Source organism: Phascolarctos cinereus, unplaced genomic scaffold (genome assembly GCF_003287225.1).
Source record: "Phascolarctos cinereus isolate Bilbo 61053 unplaced genomic scaffold, phaCin_HiC Scaffold_5;HRSCAF=322, whole genome shotgun sequence".
NCBI lineage: Eukaryota > Metazoa > Chordata > Mammalia > Diprotodontia > Phascolarctidae > Phascolarctos > Phascolarctos cinereus.
In genome coordinates this window covers 364,472,403-364,485,710 of record NW_027555958.1, presented here as the reverse complement: position 1 = coordinate 364,485,710, position 13,308 = coordinate 364,472,403, and the positions used below count along the sequence as shown (strand labels likewise).

General features: G+C 36.1%; 1 protein-coding gene across 1 annotated transcript in view; it reads right to left on the bottom strand.

Moving 5' to 3' along the window:
- USH2A (usherin) overlaps positions 1-13,308 on the bottom strand; it is a 962,202-nt gene that overhangs the window by 316,689 nt on the left and 632,205 nt on the right. Inside the window, 1 exon segment of the mRNA XM_020982269.2 lies at positions 1,614-2,242. Within this exon segment, the coding sequence (XP_020837928.1) occupies positions 1,614-2,242 (629 nt within the window).

Here is a 13,308-nt window from a genome sequence, read left to right as displayed (position 1 = left end):
GGGAATGCCTAGAATTTATGTTGGAACTTTAAAAATGATCCATATTTTGCCCTCTCTGTCTCCCCATCTAGTACAACCTTTTCCATTTCAGGTTGACAGGCTGTAAGTGTGATTTTGTTGCTGGATGAGGTAAAAAGTAGGAAGGGGCAATCAAAGGAAATGGGAAAAGACAATAAGTCTGATAAATTGTCTTTGCCTACCTTTGATCCTCATGCAGCTATGCTGAGCCAGATAGACCCATGCATGAATGGCTATCATTTAACTAAAAATGAAAGTGATTTGTCCATTTTCAAACTTTCCCTGAGAAGCAATGCCTAGTTGTTCAAATTCAAAAAGATGGAATCCAAGATATGCCCATTCTGAAGCCTTGCCATTCTGAAGGAGGAAGACTCGATAATATCTTATCAATTGGTATGGCTACAAAGTTTTTGTCAATCCTACCAGGAAAAACAAAACAAAAAAATATTTCCAGAACGATTAACCACTTCAAGGTTAATTTTCCTTTAAATGGAAAACAATTACAAAGATTACCAACACATTTGTACGAGACTAAATCTTTTGATATGCTGAGGAATTTTTAAAAAATTCACCATGACAAATTGATATAGTAAACACTTCACCATAATCTTTAAATTAATTTTTTTAAATATAGAAACAAGATAAAATTCTATTGACTTTTCATGTTTCTAATAGTGAAAGTGCAAAGTTCAGTCTATCTCACATTGATGCTAATTAATGAAAAAACAAAAAAAATGTAGTTTTTTTATAGTTTAAGTTCAATTCTTCTAACTCTATATTTTTGAATGTCTTTTATTGTTCCCCTAGTGAGGAGGTATGGGTGAGAAGGGCTGGCATCAACACAATAGAGACCCAAATAATAATTTTAACAGATGAACTTTGCTTTTATGCAAATGGCCTTTGTTTTGCGCTCTGGTGAGCAAGCTACTGAAGCTACTGTACCAATGCTTTTGGCACTAGTACAAGACTGAATCCATGGAAGCATGTGTGTATTTACACAAAAGAGGCTTCTAAGCTACAAAACTCCCTCCTGTTTGGTTACACTAATTTCCCTTGAATGAAGTTTGTATGCAAGCCAAAACAATGGTAGTTATCCTGTCCTCTAGAGCTCATTCCCAGATGAATGTTGTGAATAATTGAAGACTTCCTAGATAGACCTGTAATATGCTATTTTTACTTCATTTGCCAATCATTTTGCTCTTTGATCATTTTTTAATCAGAATATTGGTAACTTGGACCTTCTGTTAGCATACTAATCCAGTCCTTACTATTTCCCCGACTCTTCTCATTTTTTGATCTATTTAAATCTGACGTGGTGGTTAAGCTAAGCATCCCATTGTGACATTCAAAGCATTTCAGGTGTGTGAGGAAAATGGAAGCATCTCAACAATATAATTAAGGGGATACAGGAACAGATGAAAAACTGACGCCGAATTCAAAATGGTTTGGGCCACTGGCCAGAATGTTACCTTCTTCAGCTAATGCCTAAGGCAATAGAGTTACTAGTTTTGCCAGTAGATGGCTCTGTTCCACACAGAGTCAATCAAGGGTAAGTCTGCAAAAGGGGAAAAAAAAAAAAACAATAATTATCCTACCTTGGCCATATCTGGTCCCAACACCAGTACCTCAGGTGGTTGTACCCCGGCAGGCCTTGAGGGTCTTGTGGTAACTTCTACCCAAGCACTGCTGTTTGTGCCTCCATTAAATGTGCTCATTAGTATTCGGTACTCATACTTTGTCCATGGGTTGAGAGCAGAAGTTTGATCAATAAACTTCATGGAATGATTCCGTGGGAGGGTCACCAGTGTGGTCACTTGTTCCATTCCTTTGGACCTTCTCTCAATAGTGAAGTTCTCCACCAGACCATTGGGGTAAAGAGGGGGTTTCCAAGATATAAGCACAGATGTTGGTGCATCAGAATACAGTTCTGGGCTTGGAATACCTTCTGGTGCATCTGGAAGAGTCCATACAGCCTGGGTCTCAGGTGAAAGAGAGCATCCTTTTGAAGTACAGCCCTCTACCTGAAAATAGTAGGTAGTATTAGGGCATAAGTGAAGCACTGTGCTGTTAGAGGCCCTTCCTGGAAGCACTGAATGAAAATGACCATTTTTGTAAATGTTATAATGGGTGATAACACCATTGGGTCTTGAAGGATGTTGCCACTTGAGAGTCATTGCTCTTGACCTCACATCCAAAAGAAATGGAGGGTCGATAGGTCCTGGTTCTGTAAGGGAAAAGAACTGTAAGTGATCTAAACAACTTAAGACTTTTTTTTTCCTTTTCCTCCAGCAGGATAAGAAACATTTAGTAACCTTTAAACTATACTTTCCTCTAGAAACTAAATTTGAATTTTGTTTTGAGATCAGTCTATCAGAAGTGATTTTAGAAAATACTGTCTGATAGCATGACCATCCTTTAGGACATTATTACACAGGAATGGAGATGTGTAAGAAGGCCATTTAGAACTTAAGTTCTAGCTTTTGTTGACATTTTTCTAGAGCACTAGTGACTAATTATAACCAATAACATTGTCATAACCAACCTGCATATTTTACAGCCTAGTAAAGTCTTTCTGCATCTCTCATTATATATTCCATATTTTACCTCATTCTGTTTATCATTCTAATCCATGTTTTGCAATTTATCTACTCCCTGTTAATATTATAGGTGATTTTTTACTGTGACTGTGACAGAAGCTGCCGATTTAGCTCTTTCACCTACTGATAAATAAACAATGCACAGAGCTGACCTTTAGGTTAACAGGTTTTATGCTTGCTCCACTCAGCACTCTAACTGATTCAATTATCATAAAGGTTCAGGAGGCTCCATGAATACTGAAAAAGGCCCACCATATGCCTGCATAGGTACTGTGGAACAGCAAATACTCTGCAGCCCTCCAGAGAAATTCCTTAATTGTAAATAATTTCACCATGCGACACAATCAAGTCACCTTGAATGCAAACCCCTCAGCCTGCGGAGGCAAAGTGTTATTTAAGCTTTACTGGGCTGCGTTAAATTCTGCAATTTGAAGGGCTGTTAAGTTTTTCAATTGAAATTTCATTTAAAATGCAGGTGCTTTTTATTATATTGAGGCTTTACTGCTCTCTAGGTACAAGCAAGAACATGGTGCAATAACACAAATCTGGCTCAATCACTGATCAGTAACAGCTGTAATTCCAGAACATTTAGCATTCTTATAAACCACGTCCTGAAATCTATAAATTGCTACAACAGATCAAGAAAATACTATATCCCCCTTTTCTGCCTACAGCAATTTTGACATTTATGAGATTTTTCTGTGAACATTAGATTTTATAGAAAATCTTTAAAAAAAAAGATATACTTGGATTTAGTAATTGTTTAAAACAGCTTTGATTCTTCTTTCTTTTCTTTTCTTTTTTGCCTTTAGTTTCCAATATCTAGGGTTTCAATCTTAAAATGCAATCATGAATGCCTAAATCCTGTGACTCTGCATTATCTGCTTGGGCTATCTCAGCACCAGCAGAATTTTACAAAGTGGGATCTATAGTGTCCATTGGCCACTGAACTGATAATTGAGGAGCAAGAGTCACTCTATCCTTTTTTTAAAGGAATACTTCTATAAGGCACTAGCCCTGGAATTAAGACTTTTTTTGGCAATTTAAGGAATACAGCCCATTTGAGGAAATACAAATACAATGACCCTAATATGGATGAAGGTCATAGGATCATGGATATAGAGATAGAAGGGACCTTGGAGGCTACAAAGTCCTTACCCAATCTCCCTCCATTTTACATATGAGAAAAATGAGTTCCAGGGACAGGTCTAAGCTTCAGTTTTCACCTTCTGCTTGATTTCCTTTGAGAGAATTCCTAAGGTCCCCATGACATTTTTTTTTCTTTTGTTATCATGTATACAAGAGCAATTATTGCATCAAAGTGGGAATAGGCCCTTTTTGTCTTTAAACATGTTATTTAGATTAGAATGTTTTTCATGTGAACTCCTGAAAGGTAGCTGTATTGTTTTGCAAAAATCAAAATCTCCTAACATTTTAGATTGGCAAAATCAATGGTGAGAAGAAAGAAGGGAAGAAAAGGGAAGGGAAAAGAAGGAAGGAAGGAAGAAGAAAGAAGGAAAAGAGAAAGAAGGAGGAAAGGAAGGACAGTAAAAGCTCTGCCTTTTCTAATAAGGGTTCCATCAGTGTTTTGCCCAATTATTCCTTGTCTATGAGTTGTCAAACTGTGAATTTCTTCAGAGAAAAGAATCAAGAATCAGGTAGTTTGTTCTTTCTTATGATGAAGGTAAGCCTTTTATTTCTTTTGAATAAGATGCTAGTATTATAGGTGAAACATCCACAATAATGAGATGAACTTGCACTTCAAACCCCTACAGAGCACAGTCTTTCCTTAAAGATGATCTCTTATCTAGGGAAGGAAGAGATGCTCAATTTCAATTTTGCAACCCTCCTCCCCTTCCAAACCATCATACATTTTATTAGCTTCCCTGCCTAGCTGAGTGTTCATTCTCCGCTTGTTGAAGTCCTTAAACTCACGCAGCTCGGGAGGGAAATCTCCGAGTGGTATCCTAATTAGCCCCTCTGGATAGGAAAGTGTTAAAGACTGGCTTCCCAACCTTATTTCAATTTAGTGCTTTTTTAAATGACAAGCCGAATCATCTAATTCTATATATACAAATCAACTAGCATGCTACTGCATGGTTGAAAGGGTCACCACAATTATGTAAAACATGAGTAATAACTATAATTGGGGTAGTTTGCTAATACAATAAAAAGCTCTGAACATGAGAAAAGTTATGCTCACAGCAGTAGCTATCACTTTCTAAAGTAAGAATTCATGGATGAAATGACATGAAAGAGATGGTTATAAAATTTTAATGGAATGATAAAAGGCAAAAGTCAGCCTCTCAGCTGAATTCTTAAAATCCCTATATATCACAATCAGCTCCTTAACTGTAAAATCAATGTGGAGTATAACATGTTGTCAATGCGGTTGTCACTGGAGGGAGGGCCGGGAAGTCTGACAGCTACACAGCTCAGCTGGCCAATGATGAAAATAAACCATAAAGCTCTTTCCTTGGGTGTAATTGTTTAGAGAACTAACTCCTGGAGAAGGGAACGTGGGCATCCTTTCTGTTAAGACCACGGATTCATATTTCAGGCCGTTTCATTACAGCATTAATAACAGAGAGTAGTTTCATTTTGGCAAATGAAATTATCTTTTATGGAAGACGATTTTGCTCATATGCTTTGAAAGTTCAGTCTCAACTGGAAAAGGAAGACAGGAGATTATGATTAATCTTTTCTAATCACATGTCCAGAACCAAAAGGTTTGTATTTGTTTACTTTTTATGAGAATTAGGAAGCCTTTATTCCCAGCTGGGTGAGTGTGTTTGTGCAAACACTGTTGGGAGGCTGACAGCTTAAGTCTGTGAAATTCTCAGTGGCTGAATGGATCTTCTGGCCTTGCCTTCTGTTAGGAGATACTAAGGAACATCTTATTTTCCTGAAACAACTTTTAACCATTTCAGGTCCACCAACTGACCTCTTCATTAAAGTGAAATGCTGTCCCCTCTGGATTTATATTTACTCTCCTCATTAACATTAAAATCTACTCCCACAGCTACCCAAAGAAATCCTTTCTCCCCCCAAACTCTAATTCCTAACTTCTCCATTCCCCACCAGTGTCCCAGTCAAGATACCTAGGGGTCATATTTGACTCATATTCAATGACACACAGGTTCTCATTGATTCTGCCTTTAATATGTCCATCGGATTCACTACTTCCTCAGCATTTCTACTGCCACCAACCCAAGTACATACTGCTACTTAGGTTGCCTTAAGCCTTTCCCACAATTCATCCTGCAAACTAGACTAATCTCATAGCATTATATTTACTATTATTACCTTGCTCAAGAAATAGTGGACAAAGCTCTGAGCCCCTGGTTCATGTCCTATCTCTTCCACTGCATGATTGAGTGACCTTCTATAGGTCACTCAACATCTCTGAGTCTTCATTTTGATATTAAATTGCAAAGGACCTTTGTGTTTCTGCCAGAACTGAGTACACATTCTAGGCACTTAATGCATGTTCAATGTGTTTGCTCTGTTAAATGGTGTATGGGTAAGTCAAACATATAGTAATATCCTGTAGTCTGATAGTTAACATAACTTTTAGATACTCCCTTAAGAGAATCTAATTAATATCATACAGAAGGGAAAGTGAATTATTCTATTCCCTAATAAGCTAAGGATACTGGAGTGCTTCACCACTTCCTTCTCCAGCTCATTTTACAGAAGAGGAAACTGAGGCAAACAGGGTTAAGTGACTTGCCCAGGGTCACACAGCTAGTATGTATCTGAGGCCAAACTTGAATTCAGGTCCTCCCTACTCCCAGATCTTAGGCACATTGCAGAATAGAAATAGGTGAACCAATATTGTTCGGATGGTGGTGAGTTACTTCTCTCAAATTTCACTAAGAAGAAGGCCAAAGGAAATTTGAGCAAAAGGCATATAAGTTAGCTGTCAGTAAGAATTTCCTGACTATAAGGACATCAAAATATATATTGTCAAGAAAAATTATGGAGTACTCTTATTTTAAGGTTTTAAGATAACTGTACAGATTGGTTTAAGAATGGTTCATCTTTGGAGCAGGGAAATGGATGGAAACCACCTACTAATTAAAATCACAGAGGATATTTATTCCACCTTCATCTCATTTTCTACCCTGCTACCTTTAAGAAGGCTATATTTAAACTAATCTTGATATTTTAAATAACTTATAAAAAAGGAGACCAGGAAACACCACACTCCCAGTAACTCATTCCAATATGGAACTGTTATTAATACATCATAGATATATGAGATTTCATTGTTTATAGCATATTAGATTAAGTGTTAGTTAATTGCTTGAGGCTCAGGAAAATCAAGTGACTTGCCCATGATCATACAGCTAGAAAATATCAGAGGAAGGATTTAAATTCAGATCTTCCTAACTACATGCTCAGTACTCTATGAGATGGGGTCAGCTAAGTGGGACAATGGATAGAGTGCTGGTTCTGGAGTCAGAAAGACCTGAATTCAAGTATGGCCTGAGATACTTAGCAGTTGTATGACCTTGGGCAAGTCACTTAACCCTGTTTGCCTCAGTTTCCTCTTCTGTAAAATGAGCTAGAAAAGGAAATGGCAAAGCACTCCAGTATCTTTGCTAAGAAAACCCCAAATGGGGTCATGAAGAATCAGACACAACTGAAATTACTGAACAAATCTCTATGGGACAGCTGTCAATGGGATATGATATACACACACAAACATATTATATAATTACATAAGCATAAATGTATATATATATATATATGTGTATGTGCATGTGTATTCATATGTAAACATCATATATACATATATGTATATATATATGCATTCTGTTATGTCTGTATGTATATTTGTACACACATATAGTATCCAGCATATAGTAAGCATTTAAGGAACCCTTGTTGACTATCTATACTATACCCCTGTAACTAATTTAATTCCCCCTATGATGGATTTGGAACTCATTATCACCTTTCATAAAATGGGGTTACAGGGATCTTCAAACAATTAAAAAAGTGGCATCATTATTTTCTTATATGCTATAGAAGATGATATATTATGACAAAATGAACTATTATGGATTGTGAGCAAGTGGGTGGCAATCTATTTAATGTGTTTGATATAACAGAAAACATGTCTTACACATAATAAATAGTATTAGATAAAGAAAATGGGAATGGCCAGCACTGGATTACTCCGATTATAACTGACAATGAATTTTCCTAGGTGTTCCAGGCTATCATCCCCTGATTGACGTCTGTGCTCTGATTCATTGCCACTCAGTAGTATTTGACCATCTTCAGCTAATAAAGGAAATTCAAAACAGCTGTTGTAGCCCTTAAGCCTGTTCAATTGTTCAAATTTGGAGATCTAAGGTATAAAAGTCATTGTTAAATAATTGCACAGTGGTCAGTGGATGACCAGAAAATAGGATTTCACCATACATGTTTTGAGTTGAAATTCAACCAGAAGAATGTTGCATGGTCCAGAGTCCCATTATATTCATTTAATAAATAAATGATTTGAGAAAAAGAGAGGTTATTAATGGTTCCAAGTTTAATACCTAAAAAAACCCCATATTTTCTACAGAGGCCACTGGCAAAATTAAATGAATATAACTTCATGTTAATTTTATAATTAATACAACTTTAATATAGTCATTAGTTTACAAGATAATCAAATGCTTTTTAATACTCAGAATATCACATGAATATAGTAATACCGAGATTGTTTTAACACTTGGAAGAAAACCTTGTCCTTGCAGGGTGACTGGGAAAAAAAAAATCTTTTCCTAGGAAAACACCATATGTAGTAGTAACAGGCAGATATCTTACTTGTGTTTTAAAATCAGCTTTCTTCATTTATCTCTTCTAATCATGAATCTACAGAGGAAATCTCAGTGTGCAATCTAGATGCCTGCTTCATTGTTTAATGCATTAAACTTGTCAGTATGCTAGGGAGATAATCTTTAGAGCAATTGCAGGGAAAGGTCTTTAGAATGGAGAGGGGGAGAATAAATCTCATAGTACTACTGAGGCGGTTCATGTTTCTTCATTAAACATAATGAAACCCATTGATATAACTATACTCCACCCTCATTTTAGGAGGTTCTCATATTTTTTTTTCCTCTACAAGAAAAGTAATATGTTAGGGATGTAGGTTCATTTATTAAACTCTAAACTTCACTAACAACAGAATGTTTTTACTTGTTGGATAATTTAAATTAATTCAACAGAAAGTTTACGTGTTCTAAAGAACACTAATACATCTGTTAAGCTACTTTAAAAAGAATTAATTGAAGTGAGTTTTCCTAGGGTACCTATTTCCCTGTCAGTCTAAACATTTCTCCTTGTTCTCCATCATTTCCACATCTCAACCACACACGGAGAAGAAAAGAAAAGGAATTATGTATTTCCTTTAATGTACATTTTTCTGTTCAGTTTTGAAATAGCACATGATTTTTGGACAGCAGAATCATGGTTTAGAGCAGCAGTTCTAAAAGTATGTTATGCAGACCCCTGGTGGTTCCTGAGACCATTGTGGGGGGTCTACAAGGTCAAAATTATTTTCATAATACTGCAAGAAAATATTTGCCTACTAAAATATTCTTCCTTGTCCCACCTACAAGTGGGAGACCACGTTTTCTTCACCCAAAACATATCACAATAGATTGAATACAAAAACCGATATGAGAATCTGGCTATCTTCTATTAAGCCAGATATTACAGATTAGTTGTATAAGTGTGTGTATGTGTGTGTATGTATGTTTGTGTGTATGTTATTCTTCTCACTATTTTTTTTTTGTTTTGGGAAATATAGCCAATTTTCACAAGATGTTAATTATATTAACATGTAATGGTCTTATCACTATCATTAAATGAATATTCTAAAATTTTAGCAATTTTAATTTCTAATTATCAATAATATACTAATAGATATAACTCACATAAACAAAAGCTCTTCAGAGTCCTCAACAGTTTTAAGAATTTAAAGGGACCCTGAGACCAAAAATTTTGAGAATTGCTTGTATACAGGAAAGACCACTGGATCTAGAGGCAGGATATCTGGGTTCAGATTCTGGCTTTTATACCTACCAATTAATCATATCATCTTGGGTAAGTCCCTTAATCTCTCTGAAAATCAGTTTCCTTATCTGTAAAATAGGCATAATGATAGTTTCACTGTCTACTTAAGAGAGCATTTACATTGATTAATTATTACTTTAAAAAAGTTGGGACAATTTACTTTTTCTTTTGTGAAGGTTTTGTTAATGATTTCTTGAAATAAAACTCTGAAAAAAAACAGGCTTTAAAGAAGCCCACAGTATTTCAAATGGAGCTATTTGACTAAGCCTTTAAACCCTCATGACTCTAGATTTCACTGAATGGGCATTGCCTCAGAAAAACTGAGACCTGGGCAAAACCTTAATTTAGAAAGGCCAAGGTCACCCACCATATCCTGGGCTGCTGCCAGTTGTTTTGACTTTTGTTTTGCCACTGGACTTTGATGACTCTGGAGGAGAGAGTGAGGCTGATGATACTGTGCAGTTCTGCCTCACTCAAATCCAATTTATGTGTAAGTCAAGACATCACCCTTGTCATTGGCATTCTACAAGAATAAAGGATGAACAACACCAAGAGGGCATGGATGTACCCTCCATTACTGGAGGGAGTACAAATTTTGAGATTTGTTGCTGTTCAGTCATTTCAGTTGTGTCCAACTCTTTGTGACCTCATTTGGGGTTTTCTTGGCAAATATACTAGAATAGTTTGTGATTTCCTTCTCCAGTTCCTTTTACAGATGAGGAACTGAGGCAAGCAGGGTTGAGTGACTTGCTCAGGGTCACACAGCTAGTAAGTGTCTGAGGCTAGATTTGAACTCAGGAAGATGAGTCTTATTGACTCTAGGTCTGGCACTCTATTCAGTGTACCACCTAGTTGTTCCTCACAAACACTGAGATTATAGATCGACTAAGTTACTTGCCCTCACAGGTTTTTTATGAGGAAAGTTATTTGCAAACATAAAGTAAGTTATTATTATGTGGACTATGCCCTGTCTTTGATGAGATCCAGAAACATTAAATTAAAGGTATAGCCAACTAATTGACATGAATGGGGAGGGCTATTGAGCCATCTCTTCTCTACACCTTTCCTTCATCTCCAGCCTACCTAATTTTTCTGGAAACAAAAGTAGTATTGCTAGCCTCAATGGTACTTCTCCCGCCTTGCAGTTTGGGGCTCTAGCAAATTCCTCTAATATCCTTTTAGGCAAGAAAACTTGAAATTAGTTTGGAAAGGAAAACTCTAAAACAACTTTTCAATTTCTTTAAAATCCTTCTATCTCTCTATCTCTCTGTCTCCATTTCTTTCTCTGTCACACACAACAGTCTTGTTTAGGACTACTCTTTGACTCAAGTCAGAAAGGAATTTTAAGCCCAAAAGGAAAATGTTTGATTAAGGTTACAAAATCCATCACAGTCTAAATCTGGAAGCAGTGTTAAGTCTAGATGTTTATTGGAGGCTCTTTAGCATCGTGGTGACTCAGTTCTGTGTTAAAGTGATCAGCACATGCTTTACAAACATAAACTGTGAAAAGGACCTCTCAAAGAGTAGTGTAAGCTGAAGATAGGAAAAGTGGGTGTATTGAGACCCAGGTCCTCCTAATTCCTTACTATTTCATTTCAATTTTAGAGAGTAAAAATTAGAGGAATGATAATAATGTCAACATATTGTGAGTGAATCCAGTAAATAAACATAATAGCTAGCTTTGATATAGCCCTTTAAGGTTTATGAAGCTCTTTATAATATTATCTCATTTTATCCTTAAAATAATCCTAGGGGGTAGGTACTATTATAATCACCCCATTTTAGAGTTGAAGAAGCTGAAGCTTAAGTGCCTGGGTCACACAGCTAATAAGCAGCTGAAGTAGAATTTGAACTTGGGTCCTCCTGGTTCCAGGTTTAGTCCTCTATCCATTGCATTACCTAGCTACCATGATGGCTACACCTAACTGAAAAAAAATATTAAGAGCTATACACCTTCACTTCTGTACCATGTCTTACCAAAACTCATAAAACATAAACAACTAATAATTTTATGGGAACAACTATCAGAAAATAAAAGCAGTCTGAACTTAATCCTATGATTATATATGTAAAAGTTATAAAAAACATTAAGTATAATTTTGTAATTCTCTCTGTTCAACAGTTTTAAGCCATATATACCACACAAATTTGGAAGATCATCAGATATTTTAATGGCATCCTTAAAAGTAGTAACTGAATAGGCTGCTCTACAGTCAAATCATTATGTCAAATATGAAGTCAAATATGAAACTACCTTAATGAAAAATTTCCATGTAATATTGGTGTTGCAAATACTCCAAATGGTCATTAAATTGATTTGGATCTTGTAATCTACACATGGAGAAAATTTTGAAAAAAAATATAAAATCTAGTTCCCCTAAGAGAAATCAGGTCTTTAAAAGAAAGTGTGAAATCTTGTCTTCCTTTGGGGTAGATTTGTAATAGATCAGAAATCTGTACTTGAGCCTTTGGGATCAGATATTCTGCATGCATTTAAAAGAATTTAAGGGATTAAGATGCAGAGACACAGAATAGTATGTCTAGGTATTAGCCTAGTCTGGAAGAAAAATACTCATTTGAACCAAAAACTATAATTTCTGCATGTACCAACAGGATGAAAAATATTTATGAGCATGAAGAATGAAAAGCATGGGTAGTGTGGCTCCCATAGGACAATCAGAAGAGATGGTTACACCCTGTTTCAAATTATCTTAATTTTAGAGTGCTTGATAAGAGACTTCATTTTATTTATCACATGCTTCCAAGTCTAACACAACCTTAATATATTTTCTGCAAGCTGCATACATTCCTGGTGCTTGGAGTGCCAGCGGCACATAAGGAAAATTCATGTATTGTTTGTGTTTATCTGGTTGCAATAGTCTAACACTACACTGACCAAGTTGGCTGGAACAAACATCTTTTATTAACACATGTTTAACATGGCTTAAAATATTCATAGGAAATGTGCATTATTATTATTTGGCATCAGCACACTAGATTTTTAAAAATGCATAGAATTGGGTACTGGTGGCACACAAATGTAAATGACAAAATATTTGAAAAAATCTATTAAAATTCCCCACAGCCTTTTCCTTCTATGAGAGCTTATCTTTATACCCAAGGATTTGTTTCCCTAACTATAACTACTTTTCCCCTATGCTTGGCTCTCTTTGACTGTTTCAGCTTCATCATAGGTTTGATGGAAATCACTGTTGTGAAATGTAAAACTAAAAATATGGATTTTGATGACACATTTTGGCAGAAAGATTTTTTTTCTTTTTGAATCTGTGGCTGATGCAATGAAATGTGCTTGTTGATGGTGTGAAATTCAAATGGGAGCATGAGGTGACTTCTCTGTTTCACTGTGTAAGATGATATGTGAAATTTCTACATTGGAAATTGCACTTAGGAATGTGAGAGATGCTGGTCAGGATCAAATATGAAGTGCAGTTGTGGCAAGGAGCTGTCAAGATGGGTGGTTTTATAAGCAATGAGATGAAGCTCTGACAGAAAGACTGCTTGTGCCCAGTGCCAATCACTCAGTCTTTGTCAACTCAATTGCACATCCTTTCAGCAATGGTATCCATCTCCATTGACACCCAAAATATAGAGTGCA